At 27.4% G+C, this 26,873-nt stretch overlaps 2 protein-coding genes across 2 annotated transcripts in view; both read right to left on the reverse strand.

Annotated features, from left to right (window-relative positions):
• LOC136090298 (deoxyribonuclease-1-like) overlaps positions 1-276 on the reverse strand; it is a 57,692-nt gene extending 57,416 nt beyond the window's left edge. The window contains exon 1 of the mRNA XM_065816638.1: positions 116-276. Coding sequence (XP_065672710.1) covers positions 116-165 — 50 coding nt within the window. The 5' untranslated portion in view covers positions 166-276. The remainder of the gene's footprint in view (positions 1-115) is intronic.
• Positions 277-12,464: 12,188 nt separating this feature from the next.
• The window catches only part of LOC101239410 (gamma-tubulin complex component 4), a 53,734-nt gene continuing 39,325 nt past the window's right edge, over positions 12,465-26,873 (reverse strand). The window contains exons 16-19 of the mRNA XM_065816489.1: positions 21,635-21,815; positions 21,375-21,509; positions 15,798-15,908; positions 12,465-13,016 (exon numbers count right to left, since the gene is read on the reverse strand). Coding sequence (XP_065672561.1) covers positions 12,879-13,016; positions 15,798-15,908; positions 21,375-21,509; positions 21,635-21,815 — 565 coding nt within the window. The 3' untranslated portion in view covers positions 12,465-12,878. The remainder of the gene's footprint in view (positions 13,017-15,797; positions 15,909-21,374; positions 21,510-21,634; positions 21,816-26,873) is intronic.

Consider the following 26,873-nt stretch of genomic DNA (forward strand, 5'->3'; position numbering starts at 1 on the left):
GTTTTTTAATTTGTATGCTTAAAAGTTTTAGTTGTTTATTTTTTAAACTTTTTAATTTGAAATAAAAAGAAAAACTATAAAAAAGTTCACAATAACAATAAAATATACAAATTACCTTTCCTTGATGTAACATGAAATTAGAACCAAAAAAACAAAGAAACGCATTTTCAACCTGAACAAAATTTAAAATATTAAAATGTTGCAACCAGCACAAATTTGAGTAAATTGACACTGATAGAATTAATTTGCATCCAACAAATATCATTCGGATACATTAAGGAATGTGTTAGTATTGTTTTTACAAAAATTAAGAAAATATTTGCTATGTTTTCGGCAATCAAAAAAAATATTTTTATACACCGTCATTTTGTAAGAAAAAATAAAGGTATGTTTAAATTATACAGGGCTGTGCAGAGGGTGAGTCACCCGAGCGAATTGCTCAGGGCCCCAGCCCCTAAGGGGAGCTCCAACAGTGGTTGACTAAAGAAAATTTACCCGCAGAAATACAATAATTTTATTTTCCTTTCTTTTTCCCCCCATCCTTATGTCATTACTCCTCAAAGCAAATTAGTTACAACATAGCACGCACATATAATACAAAATGTTCAATGTCGCTTACAATAGAGTAAGCGAGTTTTATCATAGTTTATAGAAATAATTCTTGTCTGAAAAAGCTATTGTTTAAATTTTACTTATAAGTTGATCTTAAATTTGGCGAGAAAAGTTGTCATGTGATCAAACCTACTTCGATTTAAAAGTTAGATTTAGCATGACGTCCTATATGGATGACCCCTAAGTAAATTATGCCATTCAGAATAAATTCTATATTAAAACGTCTTTTATTAAAATAGTTACTTCAAATAAAAATTGTATAATAAACATACAGAACTTAGTCATTGGTAAAAAAGATGGGCACAAAGTATGCTTTTTAAGTAGGGTTATTTTTTAAAAAAAATCTTGATTTACTATTTTGTTATCAGTTAACTATGGTGTTACCTATTTTATTAAATTTATAACATCTTTTGTATTTTTTTTTTTTTTTATTATTCATTCTGCCATTTATATAATGAAATAACCGGACATATTTTACAAGTTTTACATTAGTAACAAACTTTAAATAATTTAATTGTGTTAACTGGTGTTTACCTAATATATATCTTGCATTATAGAGAACTCCGACACATTTAGTAATTTTATTAGAGGTATTATTAATATGATTTCTCCAATATAACAGCAAATAATAATAACGTCATTATATGTAATATCTAATTATAATTTGTATAATTATACATGATAATATAAAATTTTGTATATCAAGTTCCTAGACATCATCAAATAATGTAATCAATTTTGTTGCTAAAAAACATCTTATAATACGTGGTACTACACAGTTAGCACAAGACGTGTGAAGACGTTTAAAACTCGTTTTAAAACGTTTTAATCTGTAAACGTATAAAACACGTATTTATACGTTTTATAAACGTATACATTAGTTACATTTAACTGATACGTAAAAACCTATTACGTTTTATAAACGTATAAAACACGTCTAGCCCACTGGGTAGCATATAAGTATTTTTTGAAACATAATCTTGTCTCCTCAGAAATGTGGTTACGAATTATAATCTTTTCTCCTCAGTGATATCTTTTTTAACAATAAGTAAATGTGGAAGTAAACTGAAACAGTTTGACTAATATGTAATCAGTTAGTGTGGAGGTGGTCATAATTTTTGAGCACAAAAAGATTATCAGTTGAATTTCATGACCTGTTGAATAATTTAATTTTAGATTAATAAAGTAAAAAAAATATGTGTAGAATTAATCAAACTCGTATAAACTTGTTATAGAAAAATAGTTTAACAAACTATAACGACAACTAATAAAATTAATTTATGTAAAAAAAAAATAAAAACACTCTACCTAAATTTGAAGGATAAACTTAAGCATTAAAGTTTTCTAGAAAGCAAAAAAGAACCGTACCCGGTTAAGTATAGTCTTAAAAAAGTATTTTTTTCTTGTTTTAATTGCAATTCTGTAATAAGTGTTCCAAGACATTTATTTTGTATACAAAACGAGATATAAAACCTGAGATATAAAACCTCAAAATAAGGATTTAAAATGGCCAAATGTTAAGGATTTATATTTTATATTAAATATATATTATATTAAATGTTAAAGATTTAAGGATTCAATAAAGATTTAAAATGGCTGATCAAAGTAGATTTTCCCAGAATATTTATTTTGTGGTTTAAGTACTTCTAGCACTAAGCCTTTCAATTACAAATATTTTTTTAGTTTGAATTAAAAATCTATCAAAACTATATAATTGTAACTTTTTATGTAATTTTTGTTTTTGATTCTAAAAAATACTTAGTTGTTTTAAGGCGATTTTAAATATTTTTATTTTATTACAAATAAAATAAATTATAACAATTAAAATTGACTAAATTCTTATAGCTACTGCTTTTGTCTTTTTAATTGTAATGTAACTCTTGGTCAATATAAATAAATCCTAAAAAGGTGAAACAACAAAAATTTATTTAAAAAAAATAACAGACGAAAAAGTACATAACAGCAACGTACGCTTGAGAGCAACTTCAACTTTTAAAGTTGCTTAAAAAAGAAATAAATAAAAAATTAAAAAAATCAGATACCATGTAACAGCTGTGCAAGAGAATGTAATCACATTGAAATTCGGCGCAATGAATCCTACTAACACACCTGGTACAGGTGCAACCACTGCTTTCTTGTTGTTGGTAGTATGCAAATAAGATAAGAGAAAAAAATTAAAATATTGAAATTGCTTAGTCAACCAAAGCAGGTTGTGTTACTAAAAAATTTTTAATGTATATAAAAGTTCATGATATGTGTGAGCCAAATATCTTTAAAATGCTTTTCATTCTATTTTGACCTTTCTTAATTGGTTTCTCTTGTATTAAAAAAATTTATTCTTCATTTTAAAAGTATAAAATAAAAATGTTCTATTAAAATAGTTTTAGAATTTTTTTTTTATTAAAAATGCCCTTATTTTTTTAAAAAGTTGAGGGCATTTTTTTTTTACAGTTGTTTTTTTAATTAAAAAAGCATGCATTTTTTAATTAAAAAAACAACTGTATATAACATCCAGATAATAAAATTTTGTTATCTGAATGTTGTATTTTTAAACTAGAAATTTTGAATTAAAATAAAACAAAATTGTTAAAAATATTTTCATAAGGTATTGTTCTTAAACTTATGTATCTAAAATTTAAAAGAAAGTATTAAGGGTTGGGCGGAGATCAATTAAAACTGGGGGAGGAGTAATAAAAAGACCAACAAAGTTACAAATATTTATAAGTTTGTTTGTTTATAAACATTGTTTATAATTTTATGATAACAGTTTTTGCGTTCAACTATAACTTGAGTATTAAAAAATTGCGTATATAAAAAATATAAGCTTGTTTAAGAGATGAATCCTTATTTGAAAAAAAGTTTAATATATATTTTTTAATTTTGCGTTAGTATTACAAAATAAAATCCTTTACAATATGTAAAACCCGTAGACTTATCAATTCAAAGACTAGATAATAAAAAAAAAATTAAAATACAAACAAAAGTATTTAATGGTCTTATCGCCAGAATGATCTTATCACCAGAACCTTTTTTTTTAAAAGGTTCTGGTGATAAGATCATTCTGGCGATAAGACCATTTAGGTAAAACGATCCTATTCCAGGGATATATGGCACGATACAAAATACAAAACTAATAAAGTCTTGTTTTACAAAACGGTTCATTTACAAACTTGTTATTTCTTAAGGTGTATATTTTTTTGGATATTTATAAATATACTTTTTTATTTGTTTACGGAAATTATTTCTTAAGGTGTATATGTTTCAAAATAAATAAATCTTCAAAAACTAAATCGTTTTTCCACATATAAATGAAACATAAAACATTATTTGCATACATTAAGTATTCTTGTTTCCTTAAAAAATATTCTAGTATAAGAGAACCGATCTGCAAAATTGATTAAACGCATAGCGTGTTAAACTTTTTTGTTTAAGTTAATTTTGGCCTTGTATGAGATTCCAATAATTTTAGACACTTGAGTGCAAATCTAACTATTTTGTTGTTTAAATGTGATGTTCCCGTCAAGAAAAACACCAAAACATTTTGTTACTAAATCTCTTTTTATTTCAACTTTATCAATAAAAATTTGCGGCATATTTGTGGGTAAGGAATGTTTTTGAAGAGGAAATGAAAAAGAATCCTTAATTTTTGTATATTTATGTTTAGGGTTAATTTGTTACATTTGAACCAACTTGATACTTTTTGCAGTTCATCATTCATAGTCGAATAGAGTTGGTAAAAATCCTTATTAGAGAGAAAGAAATTGGTTTAATCTACAAACATGATGCTTAAAAGATTTGAAACATAATAAAAGTTATTAACGTAAATCAAGAACAAAAGTAACCCTAGAATAAAACCCGTGAAACACCCTTGGAAATTTCATAAAAAAATTTTATGATATCTATCATTATGGACAAATTGTTTTCGATTTGATAAACAGCTTCGAAAGCATTGTAAAGCTCTGCTGTTTATTACCATAATTTTGAGGTTTATGGAGCAAAATTTTGATCAATAGTATTAAAAGCTTTAAATAGATCAATTAAAATGCCCAATGTAAATTGAGAATTTTCGAAAGAATTGGATATTTTGAGTACAAACTGAAAAACTGCATGTTCAGTTGAGTTATTTTTTTGAAACCAAACTGATTTTTCATAATAGATTATTGTTGTTGAAATAATTGTACATTCTATTGTACATAATTTTTCTAAAATATTTGAGAAAGTAAAAAGGACGGAGATAAGGCGGTAATTACTAATATTAGTTTTGTCGCCTTCTTTAAAAATTGAAAAAAATTTTGGCAATTTTTAATCGGTCAGGGAAAACTCCTTGATCTTTAAAAACTTTAAATAGAACAACTTTTAACTGTTCATAACACTCTATAAATATGTTTCCATTAATTTCATCAGCTCCTACTGCTTTGTTTTTTTAAAGAGATTTGTAATCTTGTTCAAACTCTTCAATGAATAAATCAGAAAATAACTTCTTGAATAAATGCAATTACTCGTAGGTACTGAGAAGTTACAAAATAAGGCTTTGGTGTTAGGAATCTTTTTAACGAGTTTCGTACGAAGTTTGGTAAAGAGTTTGTTAAATTCTTGAGCTATAATACTAGGCTCAAATATGCTTTTGTTATCAACTTAATCATCTGGGGTATGGAGTTTGAGCATTATTTTTGTTTTCCAGTGATTTTATTTTATTAATTTCCAAAGTGCGTTTGGGGATAATAAAGCTTAAAACTTTATTAAATTGTTTGTGGTAGTATTTTTTTTTTAACTTTTTCACAAATGTAAGTGTCAAACCATTTATAGCCCATTTTTCGAGAACAAAACTGTCTTTGAAAGACTTGCTTCAGTTAAATCGTACTCTAAAAACAAGAAATGAGATTCAAGGAGCAATTAGTTATATCAGTACTTTTACCTGCATCATTTTGTCAGTTGTGTGGCACAGAGTATTATATACATACATACATACATACATACATACATACATACATACATACATACATACATACATACATACATACATACATACATACATACATACATACATACATACATACATACATACATACATACATACATACATACATACATACATACATACATACATACATACATACATACATACATACATACATACATACATACATACATACATATATGTATGTGTGTGTGTGTGTGAGAGTGAGTGTGTGTGTGTGTGTGTGTGTGTGTGTGTGTGTGTGTGTGTGTGTGTGTGTGTGTGTATAATATATATATATATATATATATATATATGTATATATATATATATAAATATATATATATATATATATATATATATATATATATATATATATATATATATATATTGATAATTTAAAAAAAAATTGCATTTAAAATTTTTTAAATTGAAAATACAAATGAGTTCTTGTTATCGACGTCTTAAATTCAAAGTAATAACTTAATTAATATATTTAAAAAGTGATACAAAAATATCAGTTAAACAAAATAACGCAAAACTAAATATGAAAAAGTTATCAGCTTCTTCTCGGTTGACTCTCCAGTTCAGAAAAAAATAGAATTAAGTGCAAATGAAAGAGAAGATTTCAAAATTATAACGTTTTAAAGTTTTTTATAATGGCAAAGATAGAACAAATAATAGTTAAGTTTGCTACGTAAGAAAATAATTGATCACAAAGAATTTGTAGATTCTTTGTCATCAAATATTTTCTTACAGATTCATCTTCTGCAGACAATTATACCAACTACAACTGGCAGAGTTCCAAAAACAAGTGGTTTTGTTTTCGACACAAAAAAAAGCTCGAATGCACTACCTGCTAAAAAGTGAACCATGTATAGTTGTTATCCAGCATGTTGGACATCAAACTGCGTTAAAGATGGTAGATGAAGCTAAAAAAGAGACTTTTTCAGACAATATTTTAAAGTCTTTAACGCGGGAGAAAACTGTAGCAGCAAACATTTTTAGAACGGCATATAAAGTTGCAAAAGGAAATCAGGCCTTTAATAACTTTTCTTCAAGAAATTAGCGATGTTGAAATGGGTCGTATTCTTCATTTTACAAACGCATGCATTAACATTGTCAATCATATAGGTAACGAAATGAGGAAAAAAATTCTTGAAGAAGTCATAAAATTAAAGAGTAAGATTTTTTTTAATGATTGATGAGTCAACCATAATAAGCCAAAAATTGATACTGATAGTGTACATTCACTTACATTCAAAGGGCAGTGGAATGAATTCACCAGTTAATTTATTTTTGGATTCAGTGGAACCTGAAAGCAGTACGGCTAAAGGATTATTTGATGCTTTACTCAAACGTCTTCATTCTTATAGGATGACAGAAAAATATATAAAGATTTGTTTAGTATCTGTAGCATGGGATGATGAAGCTGTGATACTAGAATGTAAGTTTTCAAATTAATCACAAAAATGTTGATTAATTCCAGTCTATGATTAAATCAGCCATTAATTGATTAATCATAGACTGGAATTATCAGGCGAAAAAATTTAGGAAATTTTAAGTATTAACAGGTTCAAATCATTTATTAATAAGCTTTATGTTGTGTATCATGCTTCCCTCAAAATAACAGCGAGTTACATTTATGAGCAGAATTACTTAATATTCAGCTGCTAAAAATGATCGAATTTTAAATACACAATGGGTATTATCTGGTTTCCGTTAAATTTTACTATGCACGTCATCTCAAGTAAATAATAAACTAAGATTTTTACAAATAAATCTGATCATCACACTAACAAGAGCTTTATTAATGATCAAAACAGTTTCAACGCTGTCATTCATCAATCTAGTGGGACCACTGCCAACAAGTTTCGATCCTTCAAAGTACGTTGATTTGTGGTTTCTTAGCGAAAGGCATTCAGCTGTAGACACTAAGAGCAAGGAAAGGACAGAAGATGATTTATCCACAAAAATGGATAAATCATCTACTAGATGAGAGTGATTTTCCTGTTGCAAGATCTACGATAAAAGCATATTTTTATCTTTTTTTGATTTTCCAGAATTAATTCATTTATGGTTTTGTCTACTATACGTTCAATGCGATAGAGTTATTCAAATTTAGAAGCTCGATTTGCTTTATCTCTATTGGCTTTAGGAATATAATTGATACATTCATCGTCCAGCAAACCAATTACATTTTTGGCATAATTAGTAGAAGCTAATATTGCCAAAAGAAGTCAGACCAAAAGACGCATTTATTATCAGGATATTTTTCACGTATAAACAAAATTTAAAAAATTTCAATGCAATCGTTTTTGTACGTAAACTTGTTAACTAAATAGTCAGGTTGTTTGATTACTTGTCTATTTATACCTTTTGGTCTAATTGCAACATTTTACTTTCAAATTCAGCTTTTCTTCTGTACTTTAGGTCTGGAGAAGCAGGGGTCACCCATTATTTCCAACAACTGTGGAGTTTGAAAAAGTAAAAAAGTTTTGTCATCGAAAATTCTACTTAAAAAACTTTTTATACAACCAATCCATTTAGGGCAAGCAACAGTTCTTTAGTGCTGAGACCTTTTTTGCTATTGATTTTTGGTGACGGTATTTAATATTTGCCTTTGTTTTTAATAATCTATGAGTGTATGTAGTCGAATTGAATTTTTCTGCTTTTTTAATTTTTCTAATGGTTGCTTTGAGATTATTGTTAAAATAAGCAACCAGCTGGCTAGCTTTACTTTTTATTATTTTGTGCCTTTCATTCATTCATTCATTCAGTCCAATTTCACATCTTTTAATTAAACGATACGTATTTGTTTTTTGAACATTTTCTACTTTAAAATGATTATAGTTTAACAGATTTTCCTTGTGTAATGTTGTTTTGATAAAACTTATAAATGCGTTTTCTTACATCATCCGTTTTTAAGCTCATTTTTAAAACTAAAGAAAAATTAATTGTGATTAATTCAGTTTGTTTTTTTTGTATTTACATATTGCTTTTTTTACATACATACAAAGACATATGCTATTATTTAACAAATTGCACATAAGCCATTCCATTTTGCAGAGTTTCATTTTTGAGAGAATCCTTGTTATAACATAACTAAAAATATTTTAATACCAAACCAAATATTTATTTATAAATACAACCATATTCATTTACAGATATTATATACATAAAACACTTTCAGGTAAAAAGTGTACAAAGGTTTATAAAATATAAACTTATTTTAGTAATGTTGAGGTCAAGTAACTGATGCTTTACAACGCATTTAAAATATTAAATCGAGTTTTTTTGTTTTGTTTTACTCGTGAGAAACAAGTTTCACAACTGTTTTCCACTGCTAGATATTGAGAACTTGGATTGTCTCGAATATGTTTTTGGCATTTAGTAGTTCTGGATAGAGTTTTTAATTTGACATTTGTGAATATTGACAAAGAGTATTCAAGTTGACATTTGAAAGAGTGTTCCATTTGACATTTGTGGAAATAATTATGGAAGACTCTTAGGATCAAACCATTTTTCAATTTAAACATGAACTAATGAATGACATAGATATTGTTTTTGTAAATATTAAGAACTCTCAATTCTCCCATTATTTTGGTTGCTGTTATCTATTTTTTACTACATGCTTACTTTTGTTAGTTTTTATACTATATCTATTTTTGATTGGTTAATACTTTCCGACACAATATTGCAATAACTGTTGTAACTTTGAAGAAATTCAAAATAGAAATATTTAAGACATATCTTATCTAAATTATATCTAGTTTTATACATAATTCAAAAGATTTTATGACTGTTTTGTAGTTGCACAATGTGTTCTTTCTAGTATGTTCACTTAGTAATACTTCTAGAAATTTAACTGAAAATGCATATTTTAATTTAGTTTTGTCAGCTAAAACATCTGGAAATTAATGTTAATGTGTCTGATGGGTTTGTGGAAAAAAAGTTTTTTATTTAAGGAGAGCTTGTTAGTATTAAACCAATCGCCTAACTTTTCAAACTCCTGTTTGACTGTTAATCCAATCGCTAAACTTTTCAAACTCCTGGTTGACTGAGTTAAAAGTAGTAGTTATGTTTGAGCTGTATCTGCAAAAGCTTATGTTTTGTTGTAATATAAAAGTTATTTAAAAAGCAACTGAAAAATTTTGAAAATCTCTATACCTTACTATTGTATTGTATAGAAGGATCTCTCAGCCCACTGTATTAAAAGACTTTGACGGATCAATAAATATTGCTAGAATCTGTTAATTTTTGTACGGAATTAAATAACTCGTATTAGTACGGAATAGAATACATACATGTACATGGATAAAGTAAAATATTGGAAAAACTTCAAGTAGTCAGGAAAAATCAGTTTTTTAATCAGAGAATAAAGATATAGAGTAGATGTTATTCAATAATATCATAAATGTCTTTAACGATCTTAGAATTTATGTATGCACATGCACTCATATATGCTATAACTTCATTTACAGATTCATCGCCTTGCATTTGGAGTATGCATTTTTTTTATTATTTTTGTTCTTCTTTGGAATTTTTTTAAAACATTTCTATTTAACCAAGAAAGTATAAAAGGCTAGCCGAAGGGAGAACGAAGCCGAAAATCTTTTAAAATTACGGTACAGTATTACTTAATCGGCACATGACGTGGTTACATATTAAAACGAACCTATACGTTTTTTAGACGTTCATAAAACGTCTTGTGCCCACTGGGTAATAGTATAGTTATTCCGTCGGCAAGTCAAAATAGCGCCTTTGCGTTGAAAAATGAAAAAGTTTGAAACATAGTTTGTAATCTTTGAAAACTGTAATCGAATTTGATTAGTCTCTTAAAAGTTGATTAGATAAGTTTTTAACAACTGTTTGAACTATGAAGAAGTAATCGCAACAAAAATCACGATCTAGGTTTCTAATAGCAGTTATAAATATCAAAATTATAGACAATTTTCACAACTTGTTTGAATCTAGTCTTTTGCTTCCCCTTTTAGCTATAGGTTTGTTATGTTCTTAAATTGGATTTGTTACGTTCTTTAAATTGGTTTGGTACGTTCTCAAATGAAGTTTTTTTTTGGCAAGGAACTTATTACATATCTCTCCAGGTGTTTATTTTATGTTGTAATATTTTTTTCCTGATTTAAAAAGAAATAGCATTTTTTAAATATAGGAATATAAAGCAACTTTTTAACCCGATAAAAATACTATTTAAAAAACTATAAATTAACTCTAAATCTATAGTTTTCTAAAATTTTCTAAACTTTTACCTGCAATGGTTTGATTGTTTTTTATGCTTTGAAACAAGTAGGTATAATAGACTAGCTGAAGTGAGAACGAAGCCGAATATCGTTTAAAATGTGATAGTCTTAGTAGTATAATTATTCCAGCGGCAATTCATAATGGCACCTTTGCGTTGAAAAAATAAAAACTTGAACTGTAGTTTGTGACCTTTGAAAGTTGTAATTGAAGTAGATTACTTCCTTGAAAGTTGGCTGGATAGGTTTTTTAACAATTTTTCGAACTCGAGAAGTAATCACAACAATAGAACTTATTATATCTCTCCAGAATTTTGTTTTGTGTTGTAGTATTTTTGCTGGATTTAAAAACAAATTTTTATATTTTAAATAAAGAGATAAATACCTTTTCGTATACCCGGCAAAAAATACTACTAATTCTTATTTAGACATTTATTAATTCACATCTAATCTATAAATTTATTATTAGTCGTTGAAAAAGACAACACAAAAAAATTAATAATAATAATAAATAAGCTCTAAATACTGTTTACGCTTTTTTCTTTGATTGCTTATGACGTTTAAAACAATATCATTAGATTATTTTTTTTTAAAAGTGGAATGTGATGGGTTAACTTTAAATTATGATAACTATGCTGTATATAATTGAAATTATGTTTCTACTGTACCGTTCCTTTAAAAGCGACTCACTTCAGCTATATTATTACTCTGTCACGATAAAGACTGTTCCTTTAAAAATGACGTATTTTTACTTCGTTCTCCCTAACCCCGCTATATTATACCTTATTGAGCTGACTTAAGCATGAATATATAAATATTGAAAGTTTGCTCCATGTAAATGCATTTAAAGATACTTATCTCAAATACCAAATAAAAATGCCAATGCCAACACTAACTTTTGAAAAAAATAAAAAATAAAAAACGACGCCAAATTTGTTAACTACGAATCTTGTAAAAAATGCAAAATTTCTAAACTTGCTTTCTGAACTAAAAATACAATTTTGTCTCACAAAGTTTCAATTTTACTGAGTTTTTTTTTTTTTTTTTGTATCTTTGGTTTAAAAAGCAACATTTGCAACTTCGGACTTTAGTGAAAAAATATGCAAAATTATGTATTCCCCTTAAATTGACTTTCATGCCGGAAGTTACCTCAATATGTCCTAAAAATTGAGAACACAAATTATTATTACTTTTTCATAAAAATACTTTACAAATTTACTTTATATATTATTTATATAAAGTAAATTTTTTATTGCAAAAAAATATTATATAAATTCACGCTTTATCACAAAAACAATATTTTATATCACTAGATTTTTACATGAATTTTTCCATATTTTTCAGGTTCACTTCTTGGAATACTTGACGCATGACGATAAAAAATTAACATCGTTAATTTTTATTCCATAGTCAAAAAGTTGCTTCCTGCTAATTTTGTCAAAGTTTAAGATGTTTAAAAGTAAAAGCAAGCTACATTGTCACAATTCAGTCGTTGAAAAATAAGCTACATTGTCACAATTCAGTCGTTGAAATTAATAAAACTATTTTGAGAAACAGACGATTTCAAGAAACTTGGAACGCTTGGATTTTAATCAAAAAATAAAAATATCAATAAAAATGAGTTGAAAAAATAAAAATGCAAAAAACCAGTGAAAATTTATTTAAACTTATATATTATATGTAAAACATGAGATGCAGTCATCGCTTTATATATTTTATGCGCTGCTGAATGCTCTTGAATTTTTAAGAGTTTATCTTTTGGCTTTGGATCTTTTTGAAGTAAACCGGATAAAATGAACCGAGCAATTGAACCGATGAATTGAACCATCGTACTGTTAATTGTAACCATTGAATAAAGTGCATTAGCAAATCGAGGTTTTATTCGATTCTATCGAATTCTGATAAACTGCTGTTGAATAATATTTTTTTAGCTAAGATATATATGTTTCAATATTGCAATATAATTTGAACAACTGAGGCAATTTTTGAATTCATTGAAGCAGACTAGCCAAAAGAACCCCCTCACGAAAAATGATGAAGCTTAATCAAAATTAAAGCAACTCACTTTTTCTTGTAAAATATTTATTAAAGTCAATGCGAAGTAACAATTGGGCCAGATGAGGGGAGGTCTGGTGAGAACGAACACTTGACAAAATTTTAAATAGCACAGAGGTTTGACGATCGAAATCCTTAAAGAAATTTAATAACTAAAATTTAAAAACTAAAAAATACTGAAATTATTAAATATAAAAATAAACTAGAAATATAAACAGGCATTTATAAACTAAAATTTGAAAAACTTAGCAATACATCAAACAATTATAAACAATTATAATTAAATTTAACGATAACTATAATTAGATGGTGTAAATAATCAAAAATTTGATTATTTATACTAAATAAATAGTTGATTTACATAAACAGATAAATATGGTGAACTACTTACAAAATGAATTAAACTATTACTAAAGTGTGTAAAACTTTTATTTTTTTATATTTTTATTATGATGGCAAGGGATCTATGGAGTGCAATAGAAACAATACAAAATAAGTATAGTTGATAACATTCAACTAAAGTTTATATATATATATATATATATATATATATATATATATATATATATATATATATATATATATATATATATATATATATATATATATATATATATATATATATATTAATTGAGTTAATCTCAAATTATTTCTAAGTAAGAAAATCCATTTATAAAGGTGATTATGAACCATCCCTAGATTCAACAAAATATGAATAATTTTTTTTAACATAGTTGAGACTTTTATTTAAAGACTGAAGATCATTATATGGTGTTTCAATGTTTTTTGCTTGCGGTAAACTTCTAACTACGGGGCACATGTAATGCAATTTTATTAGATATGATGGACAAGGTATTCATCCTTTATTTTTCCACTATCTTTTAATAAAAAAGATAATTTAAAAGTGAATGGCTCATCTGATTTTCTTGCTAATTCAAATAAAACAAAGCTAATTCAAAGAAGACAAAGCTGATTCAAAAATAAAAAGCTGATTTAAAGCTAGTACTTTGTTTGGTGTTAGTATTCCAAAAGAATCTGGAGTAATATTAGAAATCTGCAGGATTAAATTTAGCTTTTAAGACTCTGCAATATTGAGCTGTTTTTGATTTTAAAAATCATGAGAAAAGTTGTACTCTACACGAAAGGTCTATGCATTTATTCAATGCATTACTTTTTGATCGAAGTCCAAGATTAATTTTATTGAGTTTGACTTAAAAACTTCTCATTTAGAACTTTTTTCTGATAATCAAAAAAAATTAGTTCCAATAATCAAAACTTTTTTTTTCTTATATGACATAATCTTGCATTTCCTAAACATTGTGATGATGCTTAATATTGTCCTGATATATAGGAATCATCTAAACAAAAAGTTAAAGTAGGTAATTTTATAGAGCCTTTGAATTTTCATGTTGATGCCAGTGATCAAATATTAGCTAATATTATCAAATAGTTATTGAAATTGTTCTTAGTATAAATAATGCTTTCTTTATATTCGTTTTCTTTATACTGAATAAAGAATTTCAGCTATAAATAGGCTTAAAACACACTTTAGCAGTAATATGGTAGAGTCTTGCTTTAAATCTTTAACATTAATGTCCATACACTGATAAACTTTTCCAGATGTTGAAAGAGTCATTAACATAATTTTAAAGTTCGATGTAATGAGTCAGCGAACTCTTTGCATATTTAGCATAGTCATCAAGAAAAATAATTTTTTTTTCCACTATTATTTACTTTTTTTCTTCTTTTTCTGAAAAACTATTTGAATTCAAGATTTTTAATTTTTAAGCGTGCAAAATATATTGAGACAGTGTTGATCTAAATATTTATTTTATATTTAGAATTTAGAATTTAAATTTAGGATTTAGAAGAATTCATACATACATAGATACATAGATACATGCATACATAGATACATACATATTAAAAGCCAACCTTTATCTTATATTAATTAAAATTCAATAAAAAATATAAGAAAAAACATAAAATGCCTTAGGCTACATTAAAAATACATTTTATAGGCTGCTTGTCAATAAAAGATTGCCGAAATTGAGGGCTAAATTTAGGCAATATTACTAATCCTTTACATCAACTGCCTATCAAGATAATGAAAGCATCCAGAAATAAAAAGTTGGTCTTTCCATCTCTGTAATGATTAAATTTCAAACACATTTTTAGAAAAATGACAGTATACAAATGAAGTATACTGTCATTTTTCTAAAAATGTGTTTAAAATTTAATCTTTACAGAGATGGAAAAACCAACTTTTCATTTCTGGATGAAATAAAGTCCTATGGCCTACATTTTTATTGGTGCACTTTGTTAAGCAACTTAGACTTAAAAATACATGTTTAATTTATGAAGGTAATAATAATCATACTTAACTTTAAAACAAAAACAATCAAATCTGAAAGAAATTAACACCAAAAATTTGTTTCTATAAACCTTATTTAAATATAATTTACATACATTATTTATATGTATAAATATTTATAAGTATTACTACATAAATAAATCTCAAAACAGTAAAGTCTAAAAAATAAATATTAAAGATTCTAAACTTCTATTGAAGATTCAGTTAAAAAAATGTTTATGATGTTTGTGCAAAAAAAAAAGAATTTAATAACAAAATACAAATAAATAATAACAAACTTAATAACAAAATACAAATAAATAATAACAAACTTAATAACAAAATACAAATTAATAATAACAAACTTAATAACAAAATACAAATAAATTAATTTAAAAACTATTACCAATATAACTTTTTGTTTATTTTGAATCTTTTTTTTTATACAATCTGATCACAATTGTCAATGTCTAATAATGCTTGCAATTTTTAACAGTTTTTAAAATTTAAAGATTCAACTACTATTCATTTGATTTTTTTTTTTTTTAATATTATAAATCACCTGAGTGTACTGTAGTGCTGTCTCTAGATCATCATCACTATCACGATTATAAGAAACCAATTCACAAAATTTCATACAAATCTCAAGCACATGCTGCAGAATAGAAAGCACCTGTTTAACATAAAACAAAAACCATATCATCAAATATTAATTTAAGATGCATACATAAACAAACACAAATAAAATAAACAAATATATATATAAATAAATAAATATATATATATATATATATTTATATATATAATATTGTTTATTCATACACAATATTTAGTAAAATAATTTTATACTGAAATAGGTAGCTGCCAGAGCTTCAGTACATATATTAACTGAGTATCTAGGTAAAACATGCAACGGAATACTACTACATCAATTAAAGGTGGATTGAGATAGCAATTGCTTTTTTTCCATTTTTTTTCCAAAAAAACCCCACGAATTTAAGTTAGCGAAAAAAACTTAGCAAATATATATGAAATATAATTTTAATACAACTAATAACTTATTATTAGAAATTTGTAAAAAATTTATATATATATATGTGTGTGTGTGTGTGTGCGCGTATATATATTCAATATTTTCAATATTGACTTTTTTCTTCCTAAACACATTTAAAACTTTTTACATGCCCTAATTTCTTTTCAAGTAAGTGCTATAATAACTAATCCCATACAACCATTACAATTTTTCTCTCTTTAAGCAAACAGAAAATCTTTATCTTTTTGAATTTTGATTATGCTGTAGGCATAAGATGTACAATGTCAAAAAAATTTATCAAGGTCATCAAAAGACTCTGCCTCATGCTTTTTCGGTCTTTCTGTTAGCAATTTTCTTCAACTTTTTCCTCTTTCTATAAATTTTTTTAAATTTTGAAATTACTAGTTGCATATAGAGCTTCATTACAAAATATTACTACTATTTGGACAACAGCTGTTACACTTTTATGAATAACTTATTTTAAAGTCAAACTTGTGGTTCTGAAAGAAAACACTTAAAACCTGCTTATTTAATGGAAGTTTGCTGTCAGTTATCTTAACTTCTTCAGAACCTATTATCTAAATAAAAGTTTCAATTTTATTTTTTTATTGAATAGCCTTATTTATAAATTATTAAAAAACCTAATACTAAAATATTATTTGAAATCTTAGAAAAATAAACATCTTAAAAATGTCTGTAAATAAGATTTCCTATAAATATAAATTTATTTTCTTACACACACACACACACACACACACACACACACACACACACACACACACACACACACACACACACACACACACACACACACACACACACACACACACACACACATACACACAGACAGATATATATATATATATATATATATATATATATATATATATATATATATATATAATATATATATATATATATATATAATATACACAAAGCCTTCTCAGAAAAGGTGTGTGATCACATGCCTTATATGACCACTCATTTTGATTTGACAACATAGCCAGTTGGGAAAATTAGTGCATTAAAAAAAATGTGCTGAATAAACAAATATAAACTTAAACTAAAACTAAAAATAAACGAACCATAAACGAAAATAGAAAAAAAAACTAAAAAAAACAAAAATAAAACAAAACTAAAAAAATAAAAATCTTAATTAATGATAAAATAAGTAAAAAAAAAACTAGAAATCATAAAACTTTATTTTAATTTTAAAATGTTGCACTTTATGGAGTTTAGAAAAGATCAAAGTTTCATCAAAGCCTAATTCAAAACTTAATTAAAAATTGGAAACTGATATTTTTTAATGTCTATTAATCAAATGAAGGATTTGAGCCATTCTTCAAACGCCCCATAAAAACATTTGCGGCCTCATTAATAAAGTATTTAATGATCCTAGGTGCTACACTAATGAATTTATATTGAAAAAATTATTAACTTTAATCTATTTATTGAGACGCTTTTAAATCAAGAAAACATATTAATTTTGTTTTTTTATTTTTACTGGCTTATCTTTTATTTGTTTTATTATTCATTTAGATTGTTTTCTTTTTCAGTTTATGGTTTGTTTATTTTTAATTTTCTCTTCAGTTTAGTTTAGCACATTTTGAAAACACACAAATTATCAAAACATGCAAAGTGGCATGGCCAAGTTGTTGAAACAAAATACTGTGTGCATGGTCAAACAAGGTGATTTTTTTTGATAATATTAGGGCCTGATTAATGTTTAAAGGTTTTAAGGACCCCGAAAAAAATTATTTTTCAAAAAAATTTTAAATCTAATATTATTTTATGATAAAAAAAATATTTAGTGGGAAAGAACGGCATTCCATTGCGGCAGCTGGCTATAAGGTAGTCAATGAATGTACTGAATACATATATACATATAAATACATATATATATACATATATATATATATATATATATATATATATATATATATATATATATATATATATATATATATACATATATACAGTGTCGGCTCTAGGCACAGGCAAGAGAGACAGCTGCCTCGGGCGGCACTTTCCTAGGGCGGCATTTTGAGTTTTGATTATATATTTTCTGACATCCATAGATAAAAATGGTAGGACATAAAATAAAGAAGTCTGGTGATTTCTACAAACAACTATGAGAGATCCTTGTAATGTTAGTGTTTGTGGTGAAATACATGAAATTCAAGATGCAACAACAAGTTCAAACTTGGAAGTGAAAAATGAGCTGAAAGGTGAAAAATCTAAATTGCGAGATGAAGCAAATTTATATACAACTTCACAAATTGCATTGCCAGAAGAAGAACAGAGTTTTCAAACTTTACCAACTACGGACCTGACAGATCCTGCCAATTGGCCTGATCGAATTCCAGATGATCTTCGAGTGACTCTTGTTAAAAATGGTCCATCAGCACCTAATCCATCTTTTCTTTTTCCTGTCAATGCCAACAATAGAAGATTTAATCCTTCATGCATGCAAAAAGTACTCAAGAATGGTGAAGTTGTTAAAAGATCCTGGCTTAAATACTCTAAAAGAAAAGATGTTGTGTTTTGTTTCTCATGTAAGTTGTTTGGTGACATGGACATACATTTGAAGACAATCGGTTTTGGAGACTGGAAAAATTTGCACAGACAGCTGAAGGAACATGAAACTTCTAAAAATCACATCTGTTCATTAAGCAAATGGATGGAATTAGCAAATCGACTAGATACCAACAAAACAATTGATGCATCACAATGACTTCTCAGTGCAGAGATACAGCGTTGGCAATTAGTTCTGGAAAGATTATTTGCAATAGTGACATTTTTAGGAGAACAATGTCTTGCCATTTGTGGAAATTCTGATGTTTTACATGAGAAAAGTAATGGAAACTTCCTAAAACTAGTTGAACTGCTAGCACAGTTTGATGCAGTTATGGCAGATAATGTTCACCGAATAAAGAATGAGGAGATTAACACCCATTACTTGGGGAAATATACAAAATGAACTCATTCAAATAATTGCAAAACGAATTCGTGAAGAAATTTTGTCAAAATTGAAAATGGCAAAATATTTTTCCATTATAGCGGATTGTACCTAAGATGTGAGTAAAGTGGAACAAATTTCAATTGTGCTACGTTTTGTTGAGATGGAAAATGCTGAAGTTAAAGTCTGTGAACATTTCATGGATTTCATACCTGTAGGGCAGACAACTGGTGCAGCACTCTGAAAAGAGTAGGAAAGTAAACTTCTTTCACTAAGTCATGTTAAAATATGCCCATTTTGTATGTATTTTACTTGCTTTTTGTGTTTGTACTGTTTGGATTTAATGTTTTGCAAATATACGATTTTATACGTCACTCATAGTTTTATTTTAAGGTATTTTTTTAATGTATTGGTGCTTTTTAGTTAGGGCGGCAAACTGGGATCTTGCCTCGGGCAGCAAAATACCTTGAGCCGGCACTGTATATATATATATATAAACAAATATATATATACATATATATATATTTACATATATATACACACATATATATATATATATATATATATATATATATATATATATATATATATATATATATATATATATATATATATATATACATACACACACAAAGTAAGGACAAATACAGCAGAAAACACACAAAGTAAGGACAAATACAGCAGAAATTAAATCACTGCAACTTTTGTCCAAATAATTACCAGGTGAAAGCGTCATAGCTACATTTATTGATCTCTGTTGTGTTGACACGTGAATATCTTTGCACTTCCTGTTTACCTTAGCAACAAGCACATCTTTTTTTAGATAAATTAATATAACACATTGGAAAGTTGTTTATCATATTTTAAGCATAGGAAACAAGACAGTAGAGGTAAGTGATGTGCCTTCATTGTGATATTAATGTCATCAATATTAATTGGTAGAAAATATGTGTTCATTGTATTACCAATCACATATTGAGTCAGTATATATCATTTAAGGTCATCTAAAGCCTGATATGGTTACTGAGAACCAGCAGTCAAGGGTAACTATTGAGTTTTAAGGTATTCTCCACCAAGTTTTTTTACTTTAGCTAATTTTTGTGTGTTTTATTAGCATCTGCTTCCATTTTGACAGCTTCACTATCAGTATTAATATTATTTTGTCTGTTTTAGTTTAATTTAATGATCTAATATCAGTATTTTTTGTTGTAGAAAAAATGGTAAAATATCGTGCTGTTTTCATGGAAGAAAATTGTGAAAATTATATTAAAATTGCAACAATTCTTGGTTCTACTGCAAGCAGCATCAGGAAAATTGTTAAGAAATATCAGAATTCAGGTTCTACAGCAGACAAGGCACGTTCCGGAAGGCCAAAGAAGACGACGTCTCATACCGATCGGGTGCTGGTCCGCATGTCACTTCAGGATTGTCGCCTGACTGCACCACAACTAAGCCGGAGACTATCGGAGGAACATATAGTTAATTTGGCCTCCAGAACTGTGCGGAAGAGACTACAAAAAGCCGGATTAAGAGGGTGTGTGGCACCCAATGAACCAAGTCCATGAACCAAGGCCAATACATTGGGGTGCTTCAGGACTCAATGCTACCATCTGCTGATACTCTGTTTGGACAAGGAAATCGGTTTATCTTCCAGCATGACAATGCACCATGTCATAAAGCAAAGAAGGTAACCAATTTCCTTCGTCAAAATGGAGTGGACATGCTTGACTGGCCTGCTCAGAGTCCAGACATGAACCCCATTGAGAATTTATGGAGTGTCATGTCTAAGAGCATTGAGGGAAAGAAACCATCCAATTTGGATGACCTGTGGGTATTGTTACAAGGTGCGTGGAACAATATCCCACAGACAACAATCGATGGTCTTTTTGCCTCAATGCCTAGCCATATGAGGTGTGTGATTAAAGCTCGTGGATACCATACCAAATATTAATAAAACAATGTTTATTTTACATATGTGTTCACTCTGTATGTAGTGTTCAATAATTTAGATAAGAAAACATACATCTCTTAAAATCTCTTTCGTTAGAACCTCTTAAATGTAAAAAATGCTAGATTCTGTCGGATTTGTCCTTACTTTGTGCCGCCACTGTATATATATAATCATAACTAAATAAAAAAGCACTAACTGGTTTCATGGATATAAATGATTGCTGCAACATAGTGATAAGAAATGAATCATGAGATTTATGGATACTTTCAAAATCTCTTAACTTTTTAATTTTTTCCAACAATAAAGAAAACTGAGATTCCAAAACATCAACCTAAAATAATTATAATAGCAGTAAACCATCATAACAAATTGCAACAACAGGTAAAACTACTACTACTACTAATAAATCATCAATTGATCAAATCAATTTTATTTAGAAATATAACAAATTGATACCTGCAAATAGTATTGGAAATTATCAACAAAAAAAGCCATACGACTTCGAAGAGCCCATAAAATGCTAGCTGACTTTTTTTTACTCAATTTGCGCCTTGATGTCATCTGAAGGCACCACACATTCTGAAGTTCAATTTGAGTCCGGCGAACTCGCAATAAAAACGTAAATAATGCCCCATATCTTTAAAAAATATAAATATATTAATTCTATAAATTCTATATATATATATATATATATATATATATATATATATATATATATATATATATATATATATATATATATATATATATATATATATATATATATATATATATATACATATATATATATATATATATTCATATACATATATATATATATATTTATATACATATATATATATATATATATATATATATATATATATATATATATATATATATATATATATATATATATATATATATATATACACACAGACACACACACACATATATAAATATAAATACATATATGTATATATATGTATATATATATATATATATATAAATATATATATATATATATATATACATATATATTTATATATATATATATGTATAATATATTTTCTTTGCTATTCTTGTTATATATAAATATATAACAAGAAAGAAAAAAAAAACTATTTAAACATCGGAACCTCGATCAGCAAATCAAGATTTTTTTTATTTTTTCATATATTTCTTTAGTTTTCTTTCATATATTGCTTAGGATTATTTATTTTATTATTTATTTTTCTTCATTTTTTTAGCATATATAATTTTACTTATTTTTTGTTAGTCATTTATTGTTTGTTTTTTTAAGTTATTTCTTATTTTTAGTGATATATAAATTTTTTATTGTTATATATAATTCATTTTTATTTTCATTTTAGCCAATTATTATGTATGTTTTATTCTACCGTGTATTATTATTATCATTTTTTTAATCTCAAGTTTTTTTGTTTTTTTTGCTAAAGGTAATTTTTTGTTTTGTTTGTAATGTTTGTTGTAACTTTTGTTTTGCCTTGATTTTCTCAGTGCTTTTCTGTTTATATTTTATTTATTTATTTGATCATAAAACTTGCAATATATTTTGATTATTATATTATAACAACTATGATTATATTAATATATTTACTAAATCTTTATAATTTTTTTAGCAGTAGTCGTTTTTATGTCATCCTTAGTTGTTACATTTTGTCAGTTTATTACTGTTTGTAACTGTAACTTTGTATGTAAAAACGACTGCTATATGGAAAGTAATACCGATTTATTTAAATTATTATAACTACTTTTTTTTTCAAGGTATTTACTTGAGATTAGTATTTCAATACTATTTGTGAATAGCCGTGAAAATTTATTTTCAGAATATATATGATTGATTATATGTATACATATATTTTGCAGGATTAATCTTGTTGAAGATCAATATGTGAAAGCTATGTTTTAAACACTGTTTTTTAAACTTAAATTCAAAAGAAGTCATTCAACCACTGACATCAATAATAACAATTTTATATAAACTCTAATGGTTAAAAATTATTGTAATATTTAAGAGTGATACTGGTATCTATGCTGATGATGCTGGTATCTATAAACCAGCAAAAATTTCTGAAATAATAAAATTATTACTATTGAGTGAAACTGTAATAATAGTATCTGTAATATTGTATATATGCATAAATGCATGAATAATAACATTTTAATGATTTATTAGGCATATTTCAAAGTACCAATTAATTATATCATTACTACAATTATAATAACATAAGCTTATTTGCAAATAAAATATTTGTAAAATTCTTCATATATATTTTTTGATAAAATCATCTGAAAAGATTGAGTTTATGATGTTGGGAGATGCTTTATTAAAAAGTCTAAACAACAATGCTTGGTATCTTTCTCTTAAGTGTGTTACTATGGAGATGGCTGGTCTTGATTTTGACAGGTCTACCAAAATTTCTGTCATAGAGAAGACTTACAATCCTGATTCAAAGCAAAAAAGATTTAAGCTTAGAGACTCTTGGGAGGATATCCATCTCAAAGTCTACTAAACTTGAAGACTTAATTACAGAGAAGATACTGTTGTAAAAAAATGAAATATTTCTTGATGTTTGATGACCCAGAAAAATCCTTTGGGGGTATTATTGTATTATCATTGGTGGTTACTGGGATATAAGTCCTTAAATCTGGTAACACCGTCTTTGGAAGAAAACCCATTTTCAAATTTGCATGAAATCCCATTAAAAAAACTGCCATATATTCAACTCTAGATAAGTTGTGTTAAATAATTGATAAGTCATGTTAAATAAGGTGTCTCAGGAAGAAAATAAAACAAATCGGTTGCATTTTTTCAGTTAAAAAAAGAATATCTGTACCAAAAAAATTTTAAAAAATCAAAATTGCTTTTTTATAAAGTATTATGATAAAACTCTGTGAAAAAGCTTAAGCATTAGTTGTTCAATCCATTTTTTTTCCCATATATTTGGCATCTGAATTAACAATAAAAAAAAAGCCAAATCAAGCAAAAAATCATGACAAGAACAGGAAAATTGTTTGCTTCTTGTATCTTGGCAAGGCTAGTTGCTTTTTAACCAGCTTTATGACAGAAATAGTGCAACAAATTCTGAAGCAGGAAATTGACTTAAATGATCCAAAAGTCCCAACTGGCATTTGTGAGCATTGCCACTCCAACTTTAGGAGGCTTGAGGAGGGAAAGCTTAAAACCCAACCACTGCTGTTTGACTTCTCTACTATCAAAGTCCGCCCTGTTACAAGAGACCTGGTTTGTAATTGTTTGATTTGCTCACTTGGCAAAAATTGCTCTTGGCAACCCAGAAACCTGAAACAAATCAAAACTCATTTGAAAGAAGATGTTCTCAATGCTTTTCAACTGTTAGTAAGAGTCTCCTACACATTTGCTCGAGGTCTACCTTGCAAAAAAATTTGGCAGAAGTCAAGTCAAAGGACTCTGTGACATCAGTCATTGCTAGCAAGCAAGCTTTACCCCATGGAACAGTTTGTCTTAGTAGACCTGAGGGAACAGGAAGCCACTCTATTCCAGTTCTTCCAGGTAACATTGTATTAGATAACTAAAGTTTTAGCTTCATATTTTAAATCTATGTAAGCATAACAATGTAAAATCTCTCTTAATTATTTTCAAGTTTTATCTTCAAGAGCAAGAAGACTTTTCAATGAAGGACTAGAACAAACAGCAAAAGATCTTGTTTATGTGCAATACAACATAGGGCTGTCCAACTCTGGTGTGAAAAAGCTGGTGCCAACACTAAATCAAGTTATTCCAAGTCAGATTGTTGAAAAGAGCTTCCTCTCCAAGTTTGATCAGTTGAGTAAAAACTTGAAAGTCATTTTAACATAACTTGAATCAAAGTTGCAACTGACTACAGTACAAATCAGGTGGATAAACTTGTTATTCATTGCAAAGACTTGAAAGTTCTTTGTCAGCAAGTTCTTGAAACTAAAAACCTCTCTAATGACAACATTGTCAAGCATTGAGTGGATGATGGTGGTTTTCTAAAAGTAAGCTTTGGAATCATGGAAAAAGATTCAGCATCACAATCTCTGCTATCAAAACGACTTCTCACCAATTCTCTGGATAAAGATCCTGGTGTTAAGCGTCAGTTACTTATTGTCATTTTTGAAGATCAAGTTTTGTTCGCATCTAGTCATGGAACAACTAGATTCTATTTTTCCAATCTGTTAACATGCAACAGAGCATGTTTGAAGACAACATTACACTTTACTTTGAATGCTAAATGAAAAGTTTTTGCCAAATGATGATTGAATGACTCTTACGCAAACTTAAGATATCAAATATAAGACAGTGTGCAATTAAATTTGCTGTAAGATTTATTACTTTATCAGAAAAATAGGTTTAATGCCAAAAAAATCAACAAAAAGATCCAATTGAATTAATGGTAACTTGAAAAAAATAAGACTGGCATAAGTGCCTATCGGCATAAATGCAATCTGTGCCAAAAGAATTTGTTAACTTTGGCATAAGTGCAAACAGGCATAAGTTTAAATTGGCAATTTTACTTGGTGCGTTTATGCCAGTTCACACATGTCAGTTTTTGTAACTGCTTCACAATTATGCCAGTTGCACTTATGTCAAAGTTTGCAAATTCTTTTGGTGCACCTATGTCAATTTGCACTTATACCAATTTTTGCAACCTTTAACACTTATTCAGCCTCCCGTAAAATTCAATGATGTTGTCCATGCTTGCTTTGGCAATGCCCTTGATGAAAGCTATGCAGAAAAAATTGAGCAATTCAGAGTCTCCTGTTTACAATTTGAGGATGCCACCAAAACTCCCAAGGTTCATGCCGCCATCCACCATGTTCCACAATTCATCCAACGCCACATTACCTCTTTGGGAATTTATTCAGAGCAATGACTGAATCCAAACTGAAGCCATTTATCCATTATCTTTTCAGTGCTCATTGGCAAAGGAACAAGAGACCAAACAACCACCCAGAGTATGAAGACAGGCTGCAAAGATGCATCACAGACTTCAACAGCAAAAAAATTGGTTAAGAATATTACAAATCAGTTTAGACATAAATAACAAGTGCATAAATATTTTTATGTTTTTGGGATAAATAAAAAGTATTTAATGCGATTTTATGCAAAATTTGAAAATAGATTTTCTTCCACGGACGGTGTAACCAGATTTAGGGACTTATATCCTAGTAACCACTAATGGTTACTAGGATATAAGTCCCTAAACAATCATACCCCCAAAAATATTTACTGGGTCATGAGATCAAGCAATATTTCTTTTTTTACAACAGTGGAGAGCTTCATTCTAACTGATACCACTAGTGTTGTTAAAGAGTGGTATTAGACTGAGAGAGAGACTTCCAGGAACTTGCATCTTATAAAGACTTTTGGAGCTTTGTATGTGGCTTAAATGTCACTAATGACTGTGCAGATAGTAACTTATCCAGGAAACTTTTGATTCATCCCACAATGAAGATCAACAACAACACCAGAACATATTGCTTGTTGTCCAAGAGCACATAAAGCCTGTCTCCAAAAACATATAACACAGTCTGAACTTATGTTAAGCGAATGCAGAAATGTCAAAAAATAATTGTAATCAAGTGACTTTTTTAAAATGTATTTTAAAGAATACTATTTCAATTCAACACTTTAAATTTACATTTTCTCCATAATAAAGTTGAAAATGTTCAATTTTTTAAAAAACTCAGT

The sequence above is a fragment of the Hydra vulgaris genome, chromosome 13 (genome assembly GCF_038396675.1).
Source record: "Hydra vulgaris chromosome 13, alternate assembly HydraT2T_AEP".
Taxonomy (NCBI): Eukaryota; Metazoa; Cnidaria; class Hydrozoa; order Anthoathecata; family Hydridae; genus Hydra; species Hydra vulgaris.